The 27235-nt window shown below is 47.2% G+C and overlaps 1 protein-coding gene across 1 annotated transcript in view; it reads left to right on the plus strand.

Annotated features, from left to right (window-relative positions):
- The window catches only part of LOC147899620 (Zn-dependent exopeptidases superfamily protein), a 221303-nt gene that overhangs the window by 173644 nt on the left and 20424 nt on the right, over nucleotides 1-27235 (plus strand). The window contains exon 12 of the mRNA XM_087378001.1: nucleotides 22183-22567. Within this exon, the coding sequence (XP_087234127.1) occupies nucleotides 22183-22567 (385 nt within the window). The remainder of the gene's footprint in view (nucleotides 1-22182; nucleotides 22568-27235) is intronic.

Consider the following 27235-nt stretch of genomic DNA (forward strand, 5'->3'; position numbering starts at 1 on the left):
CTTTGCGCTCCTTCACTCCTCTTTTGCATCTTTCCTCTTTGCGTCTTCATTTCAGTGAGGATTTTATCGATATGCGTCTTCTCACCCATCGTGCCACATTTGTGGCTTCCAGACTGTCAATCTTCCCAATCTACACCAAACAGTTTTTTTGGACATCAGAGGTGGTCTTAGGCTGTGACCTAGGTAGGAAAATGGACGTTGCCTGTTCAAGTACCTGCTTCCCCCATGTGTCTTCTATGCACTCTTCACACATGCTGCAGTTGTCCCTCTCCTTCTTGATCTTCTAAAAACCCCGTTCTTACAGATTTCTTACCTGGCAGATAGGTTACTGACAACTTTCAGATTCTTTCATGGTTGGTTGGTTGTGTAACTGTAGTGGTAGTCACACAGCAGCCTCAATCAACAGTAGTGTTTTCAGCATTCAACACAGGTTCCATATCAGAGTAGCCTTCACTAGCAACGTGGTAGCCACACCAACAGCAGGCAGGTCTGGCAACAGCATCAATTGCGAGTAGGAAGAGAAGCAGCACTAGCAGCAAGAAGGAACAGTAGGAAGTAGGAGGCCGATGTAAGGAGAGGGAGCTGCAAGAACAACAAAAACTACAGCGCGGGGAGGGGGGGGGAAGGAGAGGCACATAGGAGAGGGAGGGAAGAAGGGGAGCTGCGGGGGGTTGGGGAGGGCTGGGATGTAGTCGTGACTGAGGGGGAGGATTGTTGAGGCTGTGTGGGGGCGGGAAAAATCTTTTGGCGAGCTTTTTAATGTGAGCTTTTTTACCATTTCCTTTGTTTTTGCGAGCTTTTTTTAGAAATCCATACATGTTTTTGTTATAAGAAAGCTGGGGAGGTTAGAAAGAGGGGGAGAGGATATAGGATATGTTCATTTTCATAGCATGTGGAAGGGGTGGAAGAGTGTATACTATGCACAAGGGGGGGGTGGATATGAGTGGCAGTAGGAGGCAAAAAATTATGGAAGATATGTCCATATTCAAAGTAGAAGGGAGGAACTATGGGAGATATGTTCATTTTAAAAGTGTATAATTTGAAACTTTTGACCTCATATTTGGATTCCTTGTCGAATTCCGGTCATTTTGAGTACCAACATGACCATATTCCGATAAAAATTGGAAAAATGGTGTTTTTGTCATTTTGGCCTGTTTGGGGCCTGTTTTGAGTCTGCGCTAGCAAGTGGCATTGCGGTAGGAGCAGTTCTCCTTCAAGGGGGAAGGCCAGTAGCCTTTGAAAGCAAGAAGCTTTCTCCCTCTCAAAGGAATTGGCCAACTCATGAATTAGAGTTGTATGCTGTTATCCATGCTTTAAAAACATGGAGGCATTATCTGTATGGTTCAGAGTTTTATGCGGATGTGGATCATGATACTCTGAAACATTTCTGTAAACAGCCTGACTTGAGGGGCCGCCAAGCTAGGTGGGCAGAGCTCATGCAGGAGTTTAATTTAACGATTCGGTACCGAAGAGGAAAAGACAATAAGGTAGCTGATGCGTTGTCTCGCATTATGCATAACCTGAGTTTCACGGTATTAGAGAGTGCTCTAATGACCGAGATCAGAGAAACTCAAAAGGTGGACGAGTTTGTCCAGAGCTTATGGCCTAAGGCTCATGTGTTAAAACCCGGGGAAAATGAAAAGGATGACCTGGCATCCAGAAAAGGCCAAACTTATGCAAGATATACCATAAGGGATGGTATGCTAGTTAGAAATGGCAAGGTTGTAGTACCTGGTCAGAATGATCTCAGGCAGAGAGTCATTCGACAATGCCATGATAGCCCGTGTGCGGGACATCCAGGAGTCGAGAAGACATATGATCTCGTGAAGCGAGATTTCTTTTGGCCAAAGATGAAAAAGCATATTCATGAATATGTGACACGGTGTTTCTCGTGTCAGGTAAGTAAGGCCGAGCGGGTGAAGCCACCCGGACTTTTACAGCCCTTGGAAATACCACTAAGTAAGTGGGAGAGCATTTCCATGGATTTTATTGTAGGACTACCTGCAACGCAAGGAGGGTATAACTGTATCCTTGTGGTGGTTGATCGTCTAACCAAGATGGCTCACTTCATTCCGACTAGAGAGTCTATTAGTGCCCCGCAAGTAGCGGAGTTGTTTATTAGACATATATTTCGTCTGCATGGATTGCCTAGATCCATAGTGTCAGACAGAGATGTCAGGTTTACCGGTCACTTTTGGACAGCGGTATTTGAGACACTAAGGACTGAGTTGGGAATGAGTAGTGGGGATCATCCTGAGACGGATGGTCAGACGGAGAGTCAACCAGACTTTAGAGGATATGCTGAGAGCATATGTGTCATTGAGGCAACATACATGGGACAAGTGGTTGCCATTGTTGGAGTTTGCCTACAATGATCGAAAACATTCATCTACTGGGTTCAGTCCGTTTGAACTGAACTATGGTTATAGACCAGCCAATCCAACTATAGTTGGAGTACCTCAGAAAGTGCCTAGTGCCGCGAACTTTGTAGTTCAGATGCGGGAGATGCTAGCACTTGCGAGAGCTAATATCCGCCAGGCTATGTATAGAGCCAAGGTGTATGCGGATGAAAATCGGTCTATAAGAGTATTTGAAGAAGGAGAAAAAGTTTTTCTCAGAATTCCTTCGCACTCCAAGTCGTTGACTTCAGGAGAGTGTGCTAAGTTATCACCTCGATACTGTGGGCCGTGGTTAATTCTAAAGAGAATAGGCAGTGTAGCCTATAAATTAGAATTACCACAGGGGTGTAAGGTGCACCCGGTTTTTCATGTTTCACGTTTAAAGATATTTTTACATACTGGTGACTCACTAATCGAAGGTGTGGTTTTGTTTCAGGAGATAGAGGATATTGCAAGGCGCAAACCAACAAGAATCCTGGACCGAGGAACAATGCAAATACGAAATCGGAAGATACCCACGGTGTTGGTTGCATGGCATGGTCAGCCTCTATCCGAAGCTACCTGGGAATCCGTATATCAGTTGCGGAGAGTGTTCCCAGACTTTATCATCGAGGACGCTGATGTCTGAAGAGGGAAGGAATGTTACGCTCTAGCCGAGGTAGCATGACCTCGGAAGAATCAGTCGACATTTCCCTTATAGGATCTATCTTTGTAATATATGTGTTTGCGCTTTATGTAAATGATCGGGAGGAATTAATGTCAAGGTCCTAGGTGAGGGCTGATAGCACCAGACTAGATAGATCTGAGACCAAGGGCCTAGTGCAAAGATTGTGCCTGTGCATACCAGTTCTGGTCAAAGCCCTCGCAATCTCCAAGTTAATCGATCGGCGCCGTGCTTTCCAACAGTCCCTGTTCGTGGGCGTCGCCAAATTACCAGCGGTTCCACCAACCTGCTATCCGCCACCAACTTACGGGACCCCCAGGCTCAAGCCTCAATTCAAAAGCCTCCGTTCGCCAATTCGTAGGCCCCCACGTTCCTTGCCCCTATACTAGCTACCGTCCGTCGACGTCGCAGCATCACCAGGTCAATTCGTCGATTGGCGCTGCACAGCTTCTTTACGTCCTCTCCGCCCTCTAACCTAGGCTCTGATACCAACTGTCAGCTACCTTCTCTTCTCTAGCCTTATCTTACGTATCACGGGAGTAGCACCCTGATTTATCCTCCCAGCCAATTCTGCCCAGGCTTCCCAGCAAGAGAGAGAGAGCTATATCGAAATCACGTAAATCATCCAATTCTTCACTTCTCTCACTAGCCTTAACAGACCCCAAATCCCTAGATAGATCTAGATGCCACATGTCATCCATATAGGGCCTTCCTAATGCAACATGAATGTTACGCTCTAGCCGAGGTAGCATGACCTCGGAAGAATCAGTCGACATTTCCCTTATAGGATCTATCTTTGTAATATATGTGTTTGCGCTTTATGTAAATGATCGGGAGGGATTAATGTCAAGGTCCTAGGTGAGGGCTGATAGCACCAGACTAGATAGATCTGAGACCAAGGGCCTAGTGCAAAGATTGTGCCTGTGCATACCAGTTCTGGCCAAAGCCCTCGCAATCTCCACGTCGCACTCTGAGATCACCATCTCAGCCACCCGACGATCTTTATTACGTGGACAATCTCTCCACTGATGAGGTTGAAGGCAACCAAAGCATAAGCCTTCTCTCCTCGCTTTTTCCCTTTGTTCCGGGTTCAAGGGAGACTTAGACCAAGCCCGGGCTGCCATTGGAGTTACTTTTCTCTTCACTCCAATGGTGGTACTTGGTTTAGGAGTTTCAGCCGGTCTCGCCTGCTTGGCTTGACCACTCGGCTGCGAACCACTCCCTCTACTAGCCCACTTCTTCTTAAACCCAGATTTCTTCGGATACCCATACTGGGTTCCGACCTGTGCAAACCCACTTGGCTTGCTGCCCTTGGCATCCTCGTAGTTCAGGGCTATAGCTATTGCATCATCTAGCGTGTTCGCGTACTTAGCCCGAACTTCCATTTTTATTCGATCATTCAATCCAAATATGAAATCTTTCACTTGGATTGATTGAGGCAGGGGTTCATCAACCTTCATTACACTGTCTCGAAACTTATCAGTGTATTCTGCCACTGATAAATTTCTCTGACGAAGGTTCCTATATTGATCCCAAGCTCGGGATGCCTCGTCAGGAGGTAAGAAGTGTTTCCTGAACTCTCTTTTAAACCCCTCCCAGGTAGTGGATGCTATGCCATCTTTTTGTTGTTTAATCCACCACCGATCCGCAGCCTCACTAAACATATGGGTGGCCTCGCGGATCTTTTTGATGTCATTTCTGATCTCACAAATGGCGAACGCCTCGTCCCATTTGTGTAGCCAGGTCTCAATGACATCGGAGCTACGGTCGTTCATCCGACCAAAATACTTTTCCGGTCTGTAATTAGCAATATTTGGCACTTTAGCCTTCCTAGGCTCGACCGTATGAACACTAGACTCCAGTTCCATTATTGGAGCCTTTCCCTTCTCCTCTCGAGAAGGTCTGGCAGACATACTCGTAGCACTCTCCTAAGTTCAGATTGCCCTACGTTGGCTTGTAATTGCTGCGCTAACAACTGTTGCAAGGCATCTTCCAGCAATGCAATCCTGCCAGATAAAGTGTGAGCTACTGGGCGCGATCCCTGCTGGGTCGGCCGGACTCTTGATTCACCAGGGTCCCTCCTGGAAGCCCCTTCTTCTGCTTCCATTTAGTGCAGTAGGTGTTTTGTTTTGGGGCTTTTTTTTTTTTTTAATTTTTTTTAATTTTTAAACACCCCTAGAACACTGTATTTACAAACTGATGCAATTCAGTGTACTGATACTCTGAACACAATTCCCTATACTAGGGAATTCCTGCAATCCCACATTCACACTGATCAAGCATTTAATACAGGCATATATCACAGATGCGCTTTTCCCTATACTAGGGAAATTCCTGCAATCTGACTCCGACTGAAACACACAGGCATAATCTGTTCAAGCATAATTTATTCTTGCCATAGCATCATCAACTGCAACCTCTGATGACCAAGAAAATCTAATTGCTTCCGACAAAACAGGAATAACGAAAACCAAAAGGAAAAGAGATAGAGTGCTCCCTGGACTTCGAATCCCACAGCTTGCAGCCCGAGCAATTTGCAATCAACTAGCTACAGCATAAAAGCGGAACTGGTGGCCAAAGAAGTCCCAACTACGAGCTGTCCACGTGAGCTTGGAGGGCCAAGGCTACGTACTGTCAACCATATTCTGTCGTCACAGGTTCACAGATCCCCCGTACTCCAGCCTGCGTGTCGCCCTTCCACAAATCTCACCAAAGACCACCACGTTCCTGCGCTCCGTCGTTCTGTGCCACCTACCACTAACTTCGTCGAATGACTTATGTAAACTCCTTAGACACCACCCGTGGCCCAGCAAGGCCTTGTGACTGTGCCTAGGGGCAAGGAATTAAATGCATCCCAAGAGAGGGGTGAAATGTTGCATTAGGAAGGCCCTAGATGGATGACATGTGGCATCTAGATCTATCTAGGGATTTGGGGTCTGTCAAGGCTAGTGAGAGAAGTGAAGAATTGGATGATTTACGTGATTTCGATATAGCTCTCTCTCTCTTGCTGGGAAGCCTGGGCAGAATTGGCTGGGAGGATAAATCAGGGTGCTACTCCCGTGATACGTAAGATAAGGCTAGAGAAGAGAAGGTAGCTGACAGTAGCGCAGACTCAAAACAGGCCCCAAACAGGCCAAAATGACAAAAACACCATTTTTCCAATTTTTATCGGAATATGGTCATGTTGGTACTCAAAATGACCGGAATTCGACAAGGAATCCAAATATGAGGTCAAAAGTATCAAATTATACACTTTGAAAATGAACAAACTTCCCATATGCTCTCCCTTCCCCTTTACATTTAGGAGATGAACATAAGTTTCACATTCCGCATCCTCTCTCTCCTCCTCGCACTCCTCTTTGCATACCTTGTAAGTTCCCCCTCTAACTATGATAACGAATATATGTTCCAACTCCCCTCCCCCACTTCTCCATGCCACTTTACCCATGCGACCATCCCTCCCCTTTTCCTTTATCTCCCCTCTTCCCCCTCTCTCCTCTTAACTGCAACCATAACCCGAAATTTCCACCCACCCCACTCCATGAAACCCCCCCTCCCCCTCTCTCTCTCTCAGGTGAATGAAAAGCTCACAATATTCATGAAAATTGAAAAAAAGCTCATGACAAAAAGCTCACCAAAAAATCACACCCTGTGGGGGCTAGGGAGGGCTGGCATGAGAGAAAGAAAGAAAGAAAGTTCATTAAAATCCTTTGAAAGACCGAAGGGTGGAGCCTCTAAGCGGGTATAACACCCATGACGAATACAAATTTGCCATTATCATAAAGACACCAATACACAAAGAGAAATCTCTAAGCTCATCGAGAAGATGGGAGCTAGCACGGTCCAACCATGCACAAAGCCGATCTTCATAGCATGAATAAGATCTGGTTGTGAGCGCAAGCTTATTGCTTTTTCTAAAATCTAATATGCTGTGCCCAAGAGGGTGATGGGTTTCCAGTGTGATACCAAATTTTTGCACCTCCCCTTTGGGATAAGATGAATGAGACCCTCTATAAGTTAATCAAGCATAGTATCAGAGTCCCAAATGCTTCGTAGAAGTGAGTTGATATGGTCACCAACATGTTTCAAAAAGTAAAAAAAGGAGGCAGCCCATCTTGACTGGGATATTTGCCCTTGTGAAGGGCAAAAGAACAATCCAAAAAGATTCATCAAGTTAAGTCTGTCATATCCGGCTTCAACAATCCGGGAACCAACTCCTAACCCTTTGCCTGGCAACTTCCCCGGCAAGACTGCCCAATCTGAAATAAGAAGGGAGGCATAAAAGTTTGTAGCAATGCGCAAGAGAAACAGCATCTGGATTTGATTGGAACACCCTGTCAAAGACAGTCAACTGAGAACCACCTCTCTACCTTGTCTAGGGCCAAGAGTGGAGAAAAATTATTTTTTGATCTTCCCTCCGAACTTTATCCAAGAGGATTCTCGGGAATGAAAGGCAGACTCAGCTCTCTGTTCCAAAAGTACTTGCTGCTGAGCCATTGCTATAGCAAGGTGCTTTATAGGACACTTCTACTTTTCCTTTTAAGGGCTGACAACTGCTGACATACACCAGTCTCCCATCTCAAAATCTGCAGTGGTGCGAAAAAAAAATCATTGATAGTAGAAAGGGATATGGTCATATTTGAAGTAGACATAGCACCTTGCATGTGTGACACTGAAATATGTAAACTGTTTGTGAAAGTCCCCCCTCTGCATACAAAGATTCTGGGATTCAGTACAGGCGAAATGACATGCCTACAAGGCTTGGATATTGTCAAGACCACTGGAAAATAATCCGAAATGGAAACCCCTAGGGCAATGCTAATTGTGACACCTCTATCCAATTCATAATCATGCAAATAGTAGCACTTCTATCCAGTTCCTAATCATCAACATAGGATCTATCAATCCACTCGTGAATGTGCTTCTGACATCTCCTATTTGATTAGGTGAAGGAAGTCAAGGCATGAAAAGCATCATCTGTCCAAGATTGTCTGCCTTTGAATTGAAAGAAGAAAGAATCCTAGGGGGTGTCCAAGCCTTGGCAACCCGAAAACCTCACTCCGCATATCTTGTGCCATATTTGGCATCTTTTTAATGTGGGCAGCCGGTTGCCTCCAGCCTGCGTGTCAGCAGCTCTCAGCGTGCACCACCAGCAGCTCCCATTGCCGTTTGCAAGGTTGCAGCGAACCGTTGGGTAGAGAAACCCCACATGCCATGGGGCCTCGATCAAAGTCTAGCATGTAGTTCCGTTTGTGTTTGGCCCCCGGAGATTTCCAGCCAGAGTCTTGAGGTCCTCCGGTGCATGGGGACCAGCTCTAAGAGTGATTTCTTCCAACCAATTCATGTCTCTCAGGAGAGTGAAGGCCTCCTTCTCTTCTTCATTTTTGTCTGAGGTTAGCTCCATCATTTTGAAATCACCCCCAATGATCCAAGAGTTTGCAATGGGGGCTCCAAAATTACACGCTCTTGTCTATTATTGAGGGCATAAAGGTTGGGAAGACCACTTTACATGCACCAAAGAAAAGAAGAGTCCACTAGTCTAACCACTAGGGGATCAAATGACACTGCGTCTAACCACTAGGGGAAGAATAGAATCTGAAAATGAAATGCAAGTTTTTCCCCTAGTCAAAAGTGTGATCCGATATTAGTTTACTTGACTTTCTATAGTCTTCGTTGTCCAACTTATGTTCCTGTTGGAAAACTGAAAGGAAAGCAAGGAGTGAACACAAGCTGAGAATTCTTACTTCTGGAATGAAGAAAGGTGAGGTCCTTAAGTAGGCACCTCTTACATGATCACTGACATCACTGATGACCTCTGAGCTCCACAATCATCTCCTCAATCTGCTTCTAGATTCTCTCAATCATCCTATGTGGCTTCTATTACCACCTAACAGTGCTTATGGGCACCTAACTGTGCCTCTAGCACACACACACATAGAAACCAAGGTGTGCCTGGGGCATACACCTTGAGATATCTCATCATACCCCCCCTCAAGGGAATGCCTCCGGCTATGTCAAGGATACATCTAGTCTCATAGTTTCTCATGCCATCTCATGGTGGTCAAGGATAAATCTATGGCTAGGTTCTCATGCTAGCAAGGGGTTCCCAAGGGAGTGAAGTAAACAAAAGAGATACAAAAGACCTTCCAATGGTTATCTCCCCTGCATGTACATGCACACAATGTCTGCAGGAGGTACCATGGAGCAAAAACACATACACATGGCCTACATCATATGGTGACCAGAGGTGTTTACAAAACACACAATAGTTTATTTCATTCATTTTGGAGGACTATCTAGGCTGAGTACCTTGACTCAACAAAAAGAGAGATCTGGAGCATACATGGAGATGATTCAAAAAGCATAATCTTCATAGGATGCCTCATCTTGTGGAGGCACATCAACTGAAAGTAGATTGGCAGTTTCTAACTTTGAAGTTGCTTCCTTTTTTGCTCTACAAAACTTTTCCTGATGATTGTTTTTGCCACAATGTTTGCATGGATTGATCTTAAAGCAATCTCTTGAGAGATGATTAGTCTTCCCACAATGATTGCAAGGTGAAAACTTGTCCTTCTGGATTTTTATGGCATAGGCTGTATCATTGCCTTTGCGGAGTTCCATGTGCCTTTCTTCTTGAAGAGCAGAGATAAGACCTTCAAGATGCCATTGCATCATCTGTAGTGATAGGAGAGTTGATAGAAGCAAGTTGAGTCATGAGACTCCGCATGTAATTGACATGGGTAGCCAAAGGAGTGCCACTAACCATCTTCAATTCAAAGAAAGCAATCTTAAGTGACAATTTTGAGATGTGAGAGCTAGCACAAAAAATAATGTCAAGCTTCTGCCAAGCTTCTGAAGGAGACTCCAAATCAGAGATGTGATGAATATAGTCATCTCCTAAGGCAAGAGCAATGATGCCATAGGCTTTCTCCTCTCTAGCAAGATCTCTTGCCGGGCGTGCCGGAGCTGAGGATTCTCCAGCATTGGAGGATGTTGAAGAAGAAGTTGAAGCTGGTTTGACAAGTCCCCAGAGGTTTTCCCTCATCAATGTAAACTTAACCTTCATCTGCCATGTGTGAAAGCCCTTACCATTGAACTTATCCATATTCAAGATGGTAGCCATGAGAGGGTCTAACCCAGAATGGGCAGTGTCTACTCTCTTACAGGGGAAATATGAGCAATAAAAAATAATCCTTCAAAGAGTAATAACTTGAATACTTTGACTTGGATTTCTCTATGTGACTTAAGTAAATGTCAAAGCATAAGGCAATTAGTCAGAGCAATATTTATGCAAGATGTCTAAGCAAAAGATGACCAAGTAGATGCTAGAAAATGAGCATAGCAGACTGAAAATAAATCTTGGACAATCTACCAGTCAAACTTTGACTGTCCAAAGTCAAACTTAGACTTGCATAGTCAAGCTTTCATGGCCAAAGAGGCAGCTCAGAAATCTGCTCCAATTCGTTATGTAGAGGTCGAAATTCAGAGGGGTTTTGCACTGGAGAGGAAGGTAAATATGTAGAGCTTCTCCCTCAGAAAGGAATCGCGCAGAAGATAGCCATGTCGCCCAGCATTGTAGAAGAACCATGGACTGGTTTTTTTACCAAAACTACCCGAATGTTGCTCCAAATGAGCTCAGACTTGATGAGCAGCAAGGTCGTGAAGTCGCCCAGCTCCCTCTGGAAGGAATTAGACAATGTAGCTCTGCACAGTGAGAACCAGGAAGAAGGTCGTCGCAGCTTCCTGAGACAATGCCGCCCCGAAAATGGCGAGATAGCTTGTACAGCTCGTTCTGCAGATTCGCCCTGCCCTTGGGAAGACTCTCCTGAAGGATGAGATGTTGAGAATGCAGGTTTGAAGAGAACTCTCACTTCTAAAATCGACTTTGGAAGGGAAGGTGGAAGATGGAGGTGAGGAAGAAGATGATGATGTGGCACCTAACTAGGGCTTAAGGAGGATCATAGGGCTCTGATACCATATTGGAAAACTGAAAGGAAAGCAAGGAGTGAACACAAGCTGAGAATTCTTACTTCTGGAATGAAGAAAGGTGAGGTCCTTAAGTAGGCACCTCTTACATGATCACTGACATCACTGATGACCTCTGAGCTCCACAATCATCTCCTCAATCTGCTCCTAGATTCTCTCAATCATCCTATGTGGCTTCTACCACCACCTAACAGTGCTTATGGGCACCTAACTGTGCCTCTAGCACACACACATAGAAACCAAGGTGTGCCTGGGGCATACACCTTGAGATATCCCATCAGTTCCTAGATGAAAAGAATGTTGGTACAACGCTCTGTAACACTTCGGTAAAGCTGATTACGAATCAGTTGCCTATGGCGGTGATGATGAAGACAGCCAAGGCCTTGAATGTTCCAGATAACAATCCTTTTCAACTCCTTCCAAACAACGAGGATGGTCTCCTGGAGTAGAAGGAAGGATTCAAGAAGGAAAATCCATTGGGATAGGAATCTCAACCCAGTGGAAGTCGATGCTCTATCAATAGGACTTGAATGCATAATTACCATCGAATGCTTCAAGAAGGGGAGGAACACCTTTCCTTAATGAAGCAATACCCGAAACACGTTCCATGTTTCCGGATTGTGTACTCGGTCCAAAAGGACAAGGAACCCCGTTTCCTTGTTCTTGGAAGGCATTCATTTACCCGCGTTCCCTATCTTGCACCAAACAGAACAAGTAGAATGCCAAATACAACACAAAAACTGCACTATTTTGCAGTGAGGCCCAGTTAGCCCATTCTCTCAGACCACCTCTCACAGCTCAGCCCACCCGTTCTCCAAGCCCCATCCTCTTCTCCTTACTCAACCCCCTTATCTCAGCTGCCGCCTCCTGTCAGCCTGTCTCAGCCCCCTTCTCTCGGGCTTTAGCCCCCTCGTCTAATCTGTCCCCATACTATCAACCTCACCACATAGCTCTGGCCAGGGTTGTGCGTAGGACGTGGGCAACATGCTCAACCCACAAGTATAGGCATGTCTTGGTATCACTCCAGAGCAAAGAAGTCTCATTTTTTATAAGGGAGCTTGATTCGGTATATATGAGTGAAGGAGATTCAATGGCAGACCAGATACACAACTTGTCTCTATTGCATGGAACTCTATACTGGAATTTTATATTTTCCTTCATACCTCACTCAATTTGTCTCTAGGGGGAATCTGAAACCCTCTCACCTTTTAGGAGTTGCTGGGACTTTTGTTGCAAGAAGAGCAGACTAAAAAGAACATGTTAGTGAGTGCACACGATGTAAAGCAATGTCTTGCTGCTGCAAAAGATAAGGGAAGAGGCAAATATCAACCCAAACGTGATGCAAGAGATATGCCTAGTAAGAACAGAAAGGATGATGACAAGCCTAAGAGGAAAGGCAAACACTGCTATTGGCATAAGAAAGTTCAGCAATGCATGGAGCTACTAGGACAGTCCCTCGTTGTATGCTCCAACAGTAATTTGCCGGAAATGGATGAACATGATTGTTTTGATGATAAAAGCACCCTTTTCATCAAGAAAAAAGGGGTCATCATTGTCTTGATATGCTGCTCACGGGTATGCTGCAAAAATTGCAGATTTAAAGGCTGTATTGCAGTAGACCTTTGAGGTGTCTAATTTGGGGCTGCTACACTATTTACTTGGGCATTCAACTTGTAGAAGATGACAAGAGCATTGGTTTGTTGCAGTCCAATTACATTGGGAAAGTGCTTGAAAGGTTCAAAATTATAACGGTGTTTCATACCTTATGAAAGGCGGGCACACAGAGCCATTTGAGTAAAGCCCTCCGTAGACTGCCGAACAGCCCTCCAGAACTGCGTAGTAGACACGAGAGGAGGCAGTGAAAGGAAGCAGGAAAGGCAGGGAACCCAGCTCCTGTTCCAGCCCAATTTCCATGGGCTGAGGGATTAAGCTATCCATGCATGATGATAGTGAGCCATTGAGTAAAGCCCTCTGCAGACTGCCGAACAGCCCTGCAGAAGTGCGTAGTAGACACAAGAGGAGGCAGTGAAAGGCAGCAGCAAAGGCAGGGAATCCAGATCCTGTTCCAGCCCAATTTCTATGGGCCGAGGGATTAAGCTATCCCTGCATGATGATAGTGAGTCATGATGATGCCACCATTTTGTATCCAGGCTGTAGCATGCCTAATTTACTTGCGTAATGCACAGCTAGACATTCAATATGCAGTATCCCATTCTAGCAGATTTGTGCACAACCAAAAGACTTCACATTGGCAGGCTGTGAAGTGTGTTTTAAGATACCTGCAAAAAACTTGGTCCCTTAGTTGGTGTTTCCTGGGGGGGTAACTTGCATTTATATGCTTACAACGATTCGGATTGGGCAAGTGATTTTGACACTAGGCAGTGAAGCAGTGGTTTTCTACCTCAGGCACTTTGTGCATTTCTTGGTTGAGCAAAAAACAATCAACGGTTGCTACCTTATCATGTGAAGCTGAGAATGGGGCAAGGCAGTGTTCACAACCATAGTGGAATGTGTCTGCTACCTGATCATGTGAAGTTGAGTACAGGATAGCTTTCACAACCATACTGGAATGTCTCTGGTTGAGACATTTGTTGGCAGATCTACATGTGTCATTGGAGGAGCCTACTCCAATTCTCACTGACAGATTGCAGTGGTGCGAAATCTGGTGTTTCATGTACATACAAAACACATAGACATACGTTATCAATATGTCAGGGAGTGGTTGCATGCAGAGGAGATCAGCTTGGTCTTTTGCCCTACACATCAAAATGTGGCAGATCTTTTCACCAAAGCTTTACCTCATGAAAAGTTTGAAGGTTTTCTGGAAAGCTTTGAACTTACATCTATTCCTTGTACATTCTGAAGCTTTGAACTTACATCTATTCCTTGTACATTCTGACATTATCACTGCAAGGGGGTGTGATAAATATTAATCTCTCTTTTCTTTTTTTCTTCAAAGAAAGGAACCTTCTATTAATGCTTGAAAGACTTCATACAAAACAGCAGCCCTGAAGGTGATGAGTATGGGAAAAACCAGGAAAAGGCTGAAAGAAAAACCGGCCTGTTCCAGAGAAACCGAGCTCACTGCCTAGGGAATCTCTGGTACCCGAGCTAACAGCCAAGTGGGGGGACTATACAACCAGTGAATCCCTCGTGGAGTGAAGATGTAGAAGGCTCCTGCAGGCCAAGCCTTGCAGAATTGAGCACGCCGCTCAATAGTCGCTCTAGAGCTTGGAGTCCCATGCGCCCGGGTGGAGCGTAGAGTATAGATGATATCCTGCCAAATGGCGACCATGGTAGCCGCGGGTGGAACCTGATGCTCACCCATCACGAGACTGCAACAACGAGCCACCCAAATGTTCCACGCAGTGATATTGGCTACCACCTCCCAAACGCTGTCCTCCGGAGGAGAAAGGGGAGCTAGTCTATCAGGGGGGACTGCCTCATGGAGCTCTATCCTCTGTATGCTATCCTCTGTATGCTCTGACCCTGTATCTGGTATGCTTGGGAGATCTCATCGATCTGGAACGCGTGTCCTCCCTCCGTCAACCAGGCCACCATCCCCCAGGTGTAGTCTCTCTGAAGACTCTGCATGCAGGTCATGATCTTGAGGGCTCCCCTCTAGATCCTCGTTGCTCTGCAACAGCTCCAAGGCAGTGCGGGATCGTCTCCAGGAAACTGCCAGAGCAACAATCATTGCCCCTCCACTTGCATCTGCTCCAACCATGGTCCGATGGGCAAGCCTCCGTGGGCGGCCAGCCAGAAGAAGTAGGATATCTTCCTCGGCCACACACTGGACCATAACTGTGTCCAAAACTTGGAACGGACATCCCAGGGCACTCTCTGGGTCACCCAATGCTGCTCCCTTGAGGGGGTCCACCTCGAAGAGTCCATCTGAAGCCTCCTGCCAATCCGTGTGGTATAGGAAAAGAAGGGCATCTCATCCATCTACTCTGCAAGGCTGCCCCTAGAGGGCCAGAACCACTCTCTCGGATCCCACTGGACCTCCCTCAAGGGTCTACCCTCACATAGCCAAAGGCGCCATCTGGGGGCATCTTGCTCTGAAATATTGGGAGGGTCAATGTGCCACTCCTTCCCCAAACGTCCCACCACTCTGATCATCTGCTAGTGAATCCCATCAAGACTCCCATCCATCTCCGGGTCCCTCTCAGTGAGCAGGTGAAGTAGGCCTCTAGAGCCTACACGGTAGAACCCGGGGTGCGTGCTGCCTCACTGCATCATCATCCTCAAAGGGACACCAGTCTGACAAAACTGCCCCAGCCAAGTGCTGTCCCTCCAAGCGTGGAGTCCCTCTCACCAAGATTCAGGGATGGCTAGGTCGATCTCTCTCATCCGCTGCCTTGTCCCTCGCAGATGCGCTACAATGCCTCACCTCGCCTATGACTCCATGGGTAATCTTCTCCATCTGCCAAAGGACCTGGTCGGGCCACTGTCCCACTGTGCCCAACTAATGTGCGTTCGCTGTCCAAGCATACGCCCCTCCTGATCTCGGATCTCTGGGTGCCACATAAGGGGCTAATGCTCAAACTCCTCTCTGCATCTGGGCGGAGCACGAATGAGACCCCCTGCTAGTCTCTGCCAGACCTTGTGAAGGCTCTGCATAAAACATGAACCCTTCCCTCTAAGGGGAGCCTCTGAAAAGATCCACCTGTGTGAAGGCTGCCACTGTCCTCCGGCGCGTGGGGTGGTCTTGAGGAGCCCTCTCTAAGAGGAGCTTCCAAGGCTCTGCACGTGGAGTGAGGCCCTGAACAACCAACTTGCCCAGAAGGGCTCTGCTCTGCATCTCCGGATCTATGATACCCAAGCCTCCCAGTGCCTGTGGCATGATCACCGTTTGCCAAGCGACCCGGGCTCTAGTGTTCCGCGTGCTGTCCGAACCTACCTAAAGGAAGTTCTGAACCAACCGTCGGAGCTGCCCAATGCATCCTCTGTGAAAGCACCAGTAGGACGCGATATACTAGGCCGTGGCGAGAAGGACCTGGTTTGCCACTAAGGCATGCCTTGCTAGGGAGAGCTTGGCCGAGCTCTAGTAGAGAAGCTTGCACCGAACACTCTGAAGGACCGGGGCGATCTGCTGCTCTGCTGTAGTATCAATACCAACCTGGCAACCGAGGTATCTTGCTGCCTAGCCCCGCGGTATCCATCTGAAGCCAAAATCCCTCCCCCACTCACGGATCTCTTGTGTCTCCTCATGGCCCGTGGAGAAACCTATAGACTTTGTCCAGTTGATCCGTGCACCTGAGGCCTCGCGGTAGATAGCCAGGGCTCCCCTGACTCTCTCCAAACTCGTTGTGGTGCCCTCAACATACAAGGCCGTGTCATCTGCAAACTCAAAGTCAAGCAGTTCCTCCTCGTGTCGGATTGGGAGCCTCAACCTTGTGAGGCCCGCCACCTGTGATCCGAAGTAGTAGCCCAAAGCCTCAGCCACGAACAAGAAGAGGAAGGGAGCAAGTGGGCAGCCCTGGCGGACCGAGCGCGAGAGAGGAAAGGCCTCGTCCGTGTGTCCTCCGATAAGCATCTGACTAGAGCTCCCCGCATAGAGCGTTGAAACTCCTGTGACCCATCTGTTTGAGAAACCCAATCTCTGCATAGCGCCCTCCAGGAAGGACCACTCCACCCTGTCATAGGCCTTCTCAAAATCCAAGAGGACGGCCAGTGGCTGTAACTCCTCCTCGGACCAATCCATTGCCTCCCAAAAAGTGAAGATGTTATCCAGGATGCTGCGCTCTTGGACAAACCCCGTCTGTGTGTCGTGGATGGTGTCAGTAAGATGGGGCCATAATTGCAAGCTCAAGACCTTGGCGAGGATCTTGTATGCGGTATCAAGCAGAGTGATCGGTGTCCACTGTCGGATGTTTGACCTATCTCCGCCTTTCAGGATCAAATAAATCCACCCCCTGCTCAAGGACTGAGGTAGGGCGCCCATGTCAAAGATCTCTTGGCATGCTAGTCGGAAAGGGGTGGAGATAATCTCCTAGAAGTTCCGGAAGGAGGACGGAGTCAAGCCATCCTCGCCAGGATACTTCAGGGTCGGGAGAGCCTTGAGGGTATCAAGCAGAGTGATCGGTGTCCACTGTCGGATGTTTGACCTATCTCCGCCTTTCAGGATCAAATAAATCCACCCCCTGCTCAAGGACTGAGGGAGGGAGCCCATGTCGAAGATCTCTTGGCATGCTAGTCGGAAAGGGGTGGAGATAATCTCCCAGAAGTTCCGGAAGAAGGACGGAGTCAAGCCATCCTCGCCAGGACACTTCAGGATCAGGAGAGCCTTGAGGGCTTTCCAGAGCTCCTCATCCGTGAAAGGCTCCTCTAGCTTGCTGCATAAAACCTGTGATATTGCTGGAATGTGACCCCAAACTACCTCTCGGGCTACACGACCAGCTGGAGTCATCCTCTCCGTCTGAAAAAGCTGGTTGTAAAACCTGTGGTCAGATCTAAAATCTCTTGCGGGTCAATGTGCATGATGCCCTGCAGATCCTGGAGACGCTGCAGCCGTGTGCTTGCCGAATGGGGCCCAGTGGTCTGGAAGAATTGCTTTGTCATCAGCAGAGGGCCTTCAGAGACACCTACACGCACTACAGTCCTTTTGTGAGTCTCATGATTTGAAGGTCAACCTGGGTAAAAGCAAGGTCATGATCTTCAATACATCTCGAGCCATCATGCGTCAGGAGCAGTTCACATTTGTGGAGTACATCTGTTGAGATAGTTTCATCATACACTTATCTTGGGGTTATCTTCTCCAGACCGAGCTTCACTATGAGACCCGCGATGTAGGCACGCTTGAGTAGAGGGTATGCCTCATTGGCCAGACTAGAGAGGTAGTGCTTCCGCTCGCACTTTCAGGATCCACGCACCAAGGGGTTGCTTTTTGACTCCTTGGCTCGCCCAGCAGGGATGTACAACAGCCCTTGTTGGGAGCCAGACTCGTCGGATACAGAGTGGGCCCGTGTGGAGCGGCTACATGTTCTCATGTTATCACGGATGATTTCTGGTAAGTCATCCGTTCCTCACCAGATCATTCAGGCTGAGTTTGGGTCAACCCCTTTACAGCTAGATGCTGCATTTCAGGTCATCACATATCTGTACCGAGTTAGGGAATATGGGGATTATACCTCGGGGCGTAGCAGGCTACCATGGATAGCTCTATCGTCTTCTATGGCACTTGCAGCTGGAGGAGATGAGAGGTGCTCGTATGCACGTACAGAGAGATGGTTTGAGCGACTGGGGCTCCACATGGATAGACTACCTACCTTCCAGTATAGCATGGATGCTCCGTTTTCTCCCCTCTTATCACACGAGGTCAACCAGGTTATCCGTGAGGATCTACTACAGCTACACAGTTTTCGGACCTGGTTGGGACCGAGTGAACTCCCAGTGAAGCTTAGCTTCTACAGAGATCACTTCTTACATATCACAGCGGAGGGTTTCATTGATCCACCAGGATACACACAGATTCACCTACCCCACTCGCTGAGGATCTCTCTTGGGCAGTTTCGGGTCTCTTCACACAGACTTCGCATCAAGAGCGGCAGAGCAGAGCAACTGCCCAGGGAGCAGCGCATATGCACACTGTGTGACATACAGGAGGTTGAGACAGAGGAGCATTTCATCTTCAGGTGTCCTGTGTACTATGAGATCCGAGGACGTTTCCACTGCCTCTTCAGGGATAGTTATGGGATTTTAGCCCGTTTCCTCTCCTACCCAGACCAGCGGTGTTTGGCCGAGGATGATGATGATATTGATGATGATGCTGAGATTGATATATAGTCGACCATTGACATGACTATGTTGTACTTAGAACTTAGTACTGCCATTGTGCATTTTTGCATTTTGCATTGGTATGGATGCTCGTTTAGTAGCTCCACTACCATAGCTTGTTGTATCAGGATTTTCACAGTCTCATAGATCCATCGGTCTTCCAAAGACTTTATAAACTTTCTTTCTTTATTTCTTCAAGCAGTCCATCGTGTCTCCTTTGTGTGAAAGAGAATAGGAGGCTGCCAGGTATCCTTCTGAAATATGGCTCTCGCTATGGGTCTCTGCCACTGATCATGAAAATGAACTGCTCTCAGGTGCTACGCTCTGCTGCTGGCATCTCAGAGAATGAGGCGCCGCTTTGCTTGTCTTCCCTAAACTCTGGGTTCTTGAAGTCTCCTCCAACAATCTTGGAGTCTACATCCGCAAGACTCTTTGTCAGCCTCCTCCAAAAGGCCAGGTGGTGCTGTTTGCACGTTGTGGCATACACGTTCAAGATCCCAATCCTGGACTCTCCTGTCTTGACTCCCATCCAAACTGCTCGTTCTGGGAGAAGCTCGCCCTGATCGTAGACCTCTGGAGCCAAAGTCTGTGAAACCGAGATGCAGACCCCTCCGCTCCGTCCTACTGTCGGGGACCACTCCTTCGGACCTCTCCCTGGGAGGAGGTGGTGATGTCGTTTGATGTCTGCTGCTGAGAACATATGGTCCTGGATCAAAAGAATGTCCATTGTTCGTCCTACCACGGCCCTCTGCAGCTCCTGCTGGAGTATCAGGTATTGTGGCTGACTATGAGCACAGTTGGGAGCCCGTGCACGTTCCAACTCACTATGGTCCAGCTCATGAGGACGGGGGTGCAGAGAACAAGGCTCCCCTGTGAGTGGGTGCTTGTTCTAGAAAGACTGCCTTAAGTGACTTTGTCGGGGGTTCGGAGGGTGAATAGTCCATGTCTGTGCGACGACGTACTAGGGTGGATACTGGCTCAATGCCGATCTTCCGTGCCCACTTCATCATGAAGGAGACTTCCATCCCAAACCGCTCCACACACTTATGGAGGGGCCAGTAGTATGCAGGATCCACCGTTGCCTCAAGTGGCAATCTTATAAATCCTACCGCCAAACCACACATCGGCTCCTCTCGCGTGAAGCTCAGCTGGAAATTCACCTCCACACCATGGGCGTACCAAAGATTCAATCCATGTGCTCCCATCCACTCGTCCATCATGCGTGCAATCTGGTCTCCCATAATAGCACCGAACACCTCTGGGGTCCACTTCTCCAACCCTATGGAGGCAAATTGGAAACTCCAAACGGGGTGTGTTTGAGAGCCCATTGCGCTGATCAAACCCCCCTTCTGTGGCTGCAGGATCATAAGCGTTACCTCCAGTAGTACAGGATAGGAGTCCGGGATCTCCAGGTAATTACAGGGTCCCAACCTCCAAATGTCCCGCGGTAAGGGGCGCCCAGGCTAGAGGTGGGGGGCGGTTGACCTAGAGGATGAGCCCTTTCTCTCGGGCTCCCTCTTTGGATGGGCCTGATGTTGTGGTGAGGGAGCAGAAGGGGACGTTGTCTTACCCTTGCCTACTGGTAGGGGTATGGAAGCCTGGGAGGGGGGGGGAGGATGAGAAACTTGCTATAGAGGTGGAGAGAGGGGCTGCGAGGGCGGGAGGAGGTGGGGGGACGAAGGGAAGGGGGCTGGTGGTGAGAGTGATCACAGCAGGGGGGCAGGGGGGGGGAGGAGGGGGTGGGAGGAACCCAGGGGGAGGGGGGGGGGAGTGGAGGGGAAAGGGGTGAGGGATTTGGAGGGGCAGGGGGAGGGGGGGGAAGGGGGCGATCATAGGCTCCCCTGATGATCAGGCTCACCGTGGCTCAGGATCTGCTCCTCCTCAACCACTATCTGAGTATCGTCCGCCATCGCCACATCAGGAACTCCTGGGGTTTGCTTCTGATGCGAGGGTGGATGCGGATGCTGAACCTCTGCCACGTGAGGAACATCTGGCTGGGCGGTGGTCCCTTACGCTGAGGGAGGTGGATCCCAACGCAAAGGCTACTGTTGCTGCTATCCACTCTCGCACCTATCTCCGTGTAGGCATGAGGTCCACAATTCTGCCCACAAGCGCCTTGTCTTGGAGGGACTAAACTCCCTGCTGTATCTGTTACTTGTGAGCTAGGGAAAGAAGAGCCTTAACGACTAGGGGAGTCGAGGGTGCTGCCATAGAGTCCCTCTGGTCAGACTTAACAAGCACGCATGCTCCCGTTCTGAGATTCCATTATCGAAATATTAATGTCTAAGATAGTAGTTAGTGTAATAAGGGTTAGGGACACTTTTTTCCTTCATAAAGTTTTTCCTCCCTAACCACAGTTAGTGGTTGAGTTAGTCACCCCATTTGTGATGACCCTAGTTAGGGTCCATTCTAGGGTTTCGTCTATAGGACTACCCTAGTGTAATCTCTCATTGTGTGTGACTCAATTCTCAATACAGCTTGCTACCGCGTCTTCTCCTTGAACCCTTGACCCATTTTCCAACAATCGAGAGTAAGGAGAAGAAGTTGATGGTAGACAACCCTCCATAAGATTTGCATCTCACCCTAGAGGTGGAACGATCAATAAAGACGAGAAGCGGAGCTCTACCCCACCAAATCAAGTAGATAACAATTAATCAAGCTCCAAAGGAAGCAATGTGGATAAGGAACTTTTTAGATTGCGTACTGTGATTGATTGGCCAACCAAGGAAATATTGTGTTGGTGAAGAAACCCAAAGTGCCATGATAGGAAATGGACATCATCTCTTCAATATGTGAAAATAGTTGATGATGCATATGGTTTTTAGTGTGCATCATGTGAAATTTTGTAAGGCTTTAGACTCTACCACAGCTTTGTATTTCAATTTTCAGCGTTTATCATTAGGAATATCCCGTCAGGCAATTAGTGATGCAATGTGCATTCTCTGCTAGGAAGCACTGAGCATTGCATGATTGCTCAGTTCATTTTCTGTGTCAATTTGTAAAGGCACTTAGGTTATTATGAAAGAAAATGTTCCTTTGCGACACATTAGGTTGCTATGTGGAATTTATGCACCATTGAAAAAGCTAGTACAATAGCTGTTGTAGCATCAATGAATAATAAACTGAGTGGCTGGATATGTCTTTAGTAAATAATTTCAAGATAATGCATGAAACTATCACGCCTTTTGTATCAAAGCCCTGTCAATTTTTTACTTTTTTGTCTTTATGGCTTCCAATCTAGGTCACCAACTATGTATGGAATAGCTTGTCTATAGAAGTAGGATCGGGTTTGAATATGCAATTTGTCAAGCATCCTGCTCATAAATTAGCAATGGTGATTGTTGTTTGTGACAGCTAGTTCAGGTCGTGGAGGTGGATACAATAGATGGGGTGCAGTCTCCACTATCTTCATATGTTTCACTTTCTTCGCTTACTCCTGGGAGGCTTACACATGAATTATCATTCCTAAGAAATGAAGGCTTTACATGTGGAGAAATGGAAGGTCCTGATCTCGTGACCCATACTATAAAGTATGGATGCACTAGTCCCACGGATGAAGAAGCAGAAAAAGTATACCTCGGCAAATTTCCTTCATTATTGGCAACAGATGACAAAGTTGTCAATGATGAAAGAGTAACTTCAGTACTTATTCATACAGCAGCAGCTCATCGCTGGATGCTGGCAATCAACACGACATATGTGAGTTCTTTTCAACTAGAGGGAGCAACTGCAGCAATAGGTACTTTCTGTATCTTTTTCATGATAGTCCTCTTTTTCTAGCAGGAATCTTTGATGTTGTTGAAAGTTTCAGATGTGCTTCAGTGATTGGGAAAAGACGTAGATTGAATGCATATCTCCCACTTTGATATGTAATTCAATACATCTAATAAATACAAAGATCCAACATAAACATACAGCGTGCTAATATACTTAGCTTGTGTAGCATGCTTGCAAACATAATGTTTGTGACATTCTTTATTGTTGTTGCTTGCTTTCCAAAATAAATGAATCTTTCACATCAGCACAATCAATCGTCCCTGACCAGGGCACTTTTGGTATAAACGGTTTTAGGCTATAACAGCACCATCATCAAGATGCCATGGTTAAATTGGAAAATCTATTGACTTGCTTGTTTAAAACATTGCTTATCCCAACCATTCAGTACTCTGGAGTAGGGATTCTCGAAGAAGTGACGCTAAACTCGGATCCTTGGAAGCATTAGATTGGCCAAGAGAAGGGAGGGTATGGAGTCTTCTATCCATTATTAGAGCTTGAAATAGGCATGATTTTGAATCCTCTATCGGTTGATCGACTATATGGTTATAGTCCAATGCGATTCAGCATATGGGTGTGGGAGAACTACCTCATTACTGAATCTCGAATGTGGATAATTTTAATCTTCAAAGATAGGCTGTTTGGTCCAGTTGGATGCACTCAGCACTTGTTAAGAGTTGTGAGCATGCGACCAGAACTTTGTTAATGTTTTTTTTAAGATGAGTACGAAATGGATAAGTACAACCATATTCATCCAGACTGAAGCTCTTCATAAAGAGTATCCCATTGCCACACACAAAGTCATGAGCTCTAGTCTTCATCCTGTAATAGGTTCGTAGCATGTAGCTTGTACTAGAGTTCTATCTAGGATTAACCAATGTCCAAGGGCCCTTTACATCGAAGCATCCATGACTACTAGGGCCCCAATGAAACGGGCACTTGTTGCGAGATTTAGCTAGGTCCAAAGCCTGATTGTAACTAGGTTCTACTCTGACGGCAAGGCCTGCACAACAATCACATATTAGGAAGACCATATAGGGGATGCTAGTGAGCTCACCTCCTTGCCGTTGATCCAATATGAAGGATCACCCTTCAAGCCTGAGGTTAGCCAAGCACCATGCTGCATCGATGACAACCACCCCTATTTCCTATACCACAAGATTCCACCTATCCAGGTGCTTGGCCAGAGTAGGCATAGGCTTGCCCAAGGTCCTGGTATCCCAAGGAGTCCATCCCATGGGATCCCCGCAAATGAGCCCACAGCTCACATTAGAATTACATAGGGGTGTCCTTACCTTAAGGGAACCAGGTGCTCTAATCACCCCTTTTAAAGGGTCCAATGCTTGGATCTAATCCCATCATCAACACTAGGTCATGTTATGAACTTAGGGCCATAACATCCATTGCCGACTTTTCCTGTAGCACTTATCCTACAAGCATTGGATATATAAATTAGAGCGCACACTAGAAAAACTTGAGCGTGTGCAAGGCTCTTTGTCCTTTTAGCTGGCTTAGAATGACTCCAATCTATGTATGCTTATGGTTTAGGCTGATCTAGATTTGTTTTTCTAGGGCTTGACATCAAACTTGCTTGAAGGCAATTGTAGAACATTAGGTGCAATGACGCAAAATCCTACACATAATGAAGTCTTTGGAAAAACTTGGAAAACATATTTCTCATTGTTAAGATGCTTAATGAGACCTCTTTTTCATAATTATATAGTTTCACCTTATCCATGGATGATAGTTACTTTATATCACCATTTATACGACAAAGTTAATAATGCTAGCTATCTTATTTGCCTCCTAGACAGGCCCAACATTGTGGGATTTCTACGAGATTGCTTGCTATGCGTGAGCTTCAATGTGTGTCCTTGAACCTTTTCAGCAATTCCTAGCTAAATTTATGAACACAGTCTTGGACACACTAAATAGTTTATGCCAAAATGAATAGTGTCTCATGGTGCCGTCATTGCTGCCCACCCGTGCACCCGCATTACACCGGATGGATGAGGGAATCATATCTTTTCGAGGAGGAGATCCCACCTTTGCATGGGGGCTCCTTTTGGAGGGTAAGTCACCCATCCCCATCACCATTCTAGGAGTCTGACACACATATGGGACTTTGCTCTACAACGTCGGAATACAGGGGCCACCAGATTTGTCCTTACCAGGCACACTACATGCTCCTTGTTCAATACACAGAATGTGCGGGCTGCACACTACGCCCTCCTTGTTCACTACACAAAATGTGCGGGCTGCGGTATGCTAGCTCCACAACCGAAAAGCCCTGGATCATGAGAGGTTGAAGATGGAATACTTTGCACATGGGCAAAAGATCTTGGCCCTGATCCTAGCACAGATGTTTAATCACGTTGTATGTCATGGCTTCCCTCTTGCTTGGAGCACCACTACTATTTCACCGATATAGGAAGCAGGGAACCCTATGGACACGAGGAACTACTGTACACTCATAATAGGCCACACACTGGCCACCAAGATATATAGATCGGAGCTAGAGTGAGAGATCAGCTCATATATAGAGCCACATGGGCAAAGGGCACTAGGACAGGCTGTTTACCGACGACATCATTCTACCCTTGATCATATCTTCACCTTATGGGTAGTCATTGAGGAGGCGAGATCAAGATCCTAGAAAGTCTATGCTTGCTTCGTAGACTTTTGGAAGGCTTTTGACACAATTCCACGATCGGGCCTGATTTGGAGGGTTCAAGAGATGCAGATACCAAGAACATGATATGGGGTGTGAGTGGAATGAGAGCCCGATCGAAGTGACGCAAGGATGCCCACTCTCTCTGACACCCTTTGGGCTAGACATTGATGAGATCACAACTTTCATCGACCGCCCAAGAGGAGAGGATTTCTTGCTTGCAACTTGATGATACATATCTTGCTATAAGTGGATGACATAGTCCTCATCTCCTCTTCTATAGCATGCCTATAGCGACATCTCGAGGCTCTACTGGTGTTTTGTAAGGAGAGGGAATTGACGGTCGACCTTGGCAAGACCAAGGTTATGATCTTCAACACCTCGCGAGAAGTACTTCAGCGGCACATGTTTACGTACCGAGGAGAGCCAATGGAGATAGTGCAGTCATATACCTATCTTGGGGTAGTTTTCGCAGGGTCTGTCTTCATGATGACATATGCTTGAGTCAGCTCTAGGACACATTGAGATGGAGGTTTGCTGGCCTGCAAGCGTTGTGGATCAACGGAGAGGGATGGCATGATATTTGACCAAGGCACACATAATCGAGGTTCGATCTATCTGCGCCCTCCTTAGAGGAAATCGTCCGAGACGAGGAGTCACTCTTGGCATAGCTCATCGGATACAGAGGTCGAGGAGACCGAGTCCTTCGCCAAGCACTAGACAACTCGATATATGCAGATCCAGGAGATCTTTGTAGCCCACCGGAGAGCTACTACGGTGCCGGGTTTCGGTTTTTGATTCAGATCCGGACTCTCAGCTTCTGAGTTTTGAGGTTTATAGCTATAGCTTAGATTAGCGTAGCACTCAGCAAGGGCCCTAGCGCGTCCTTTGATTTAACCCTTTTTGAGGCTTGTATGAGATTCTTCTTCTATTTGGGCTACTTTGTCCCATAGGCCCGTGAGGCCTCCCGCGGACGTTAATTCATCCCCCTCTCTCTCTCTCTCTCTCTCTCTCTCTCTCTCTCTCTCTCTCTCTCTCTCTCTCTTCACTTATGACGGACAGCCCATTGAGCTTGTTAGAGAGTACACTTATTTGGGGGCAGTTTTCAGGGGACCGGTCTTCACCATGACATATGCAGCACGAGATAGGATTAGTAAAGGGTATGCTTCGTTGGCTCATCTTGAGCGTCAGTGTTTTCAGTCCCACTTTCAACATCCCGATACGAAATCCTTGCTTTTTGATACATTGGTGAGACCAGCTGCGATGTATGCAACTCCTTTCTGGGCAGGAGACCTCGGCGCTGCAGATCGGAGACGAGTAGAGAGGTTACAGATCATCATGTTCTCTTGGCTCATTAGGGCCAAGGCTACAGTTCCGCACGAGATCATGCTAGCAGAGTTTGAAGCTACTCCCCTTGCATTGGATGCAGCGTTTCAGTCGGTCATGTATTTGCACAGGGTTAGGGAGTTTGGAGACTCAGCAGCAGGCAGAGCTCGGTTGCCATGGCTAGCACTTGCATCTTCTATGGAGTTGGCACGATCTGGGGCCCGATACTGCTGGTACTTCAGACTCACTAGGTGGCTCACATCTCTTGGACTAGACATGGATAGACTGCCTCCCTTCCGATACAGCATAGATGCCCCTCATCTCGAGTTGACTCGCCACGAGCTTAGCCAGGTCACGAGAGCAGACTTGCTGCAGCTTCATACGTATCGCACTTGGATTTATCCCACGCAGCTTCCGACGAAGATGGCCACATATCGTGACCACTTCCTTCCGATCTTAGAGGATGGATTTGTCATTCCACCAGGCTATACAGGTATCCACATGTCCCACTCACCGAGGATTGCCCTTGGCCAACTTAGAGTCTCTTCGCATCAGCTCGAGATAGAGGCTGGTAGGATGCGACGCATGGAGGATGGACGGCGACCAGGCCGAGAGACCAGGATCTGCCCTTGTTGC

The sequence above is a fragment of the Dipteris shenzhenensis genome, chromosome 8 (assembly GCF_047967505.1).
Source record: "Dipteris shenzhenensis isolate YYH24624 ecotype China chromosome 8, Dip_SZ_1.0, whole genome shotgun sequence".
NCBI classification, from domain to species: domain Eukaryota; kingdom Viridiplantae; phylum Streptophyta; class Polypodiopsida; order Gleicheniales; family Dipteridaceae; genus Dipteris; species Dipteris shenzhenensis.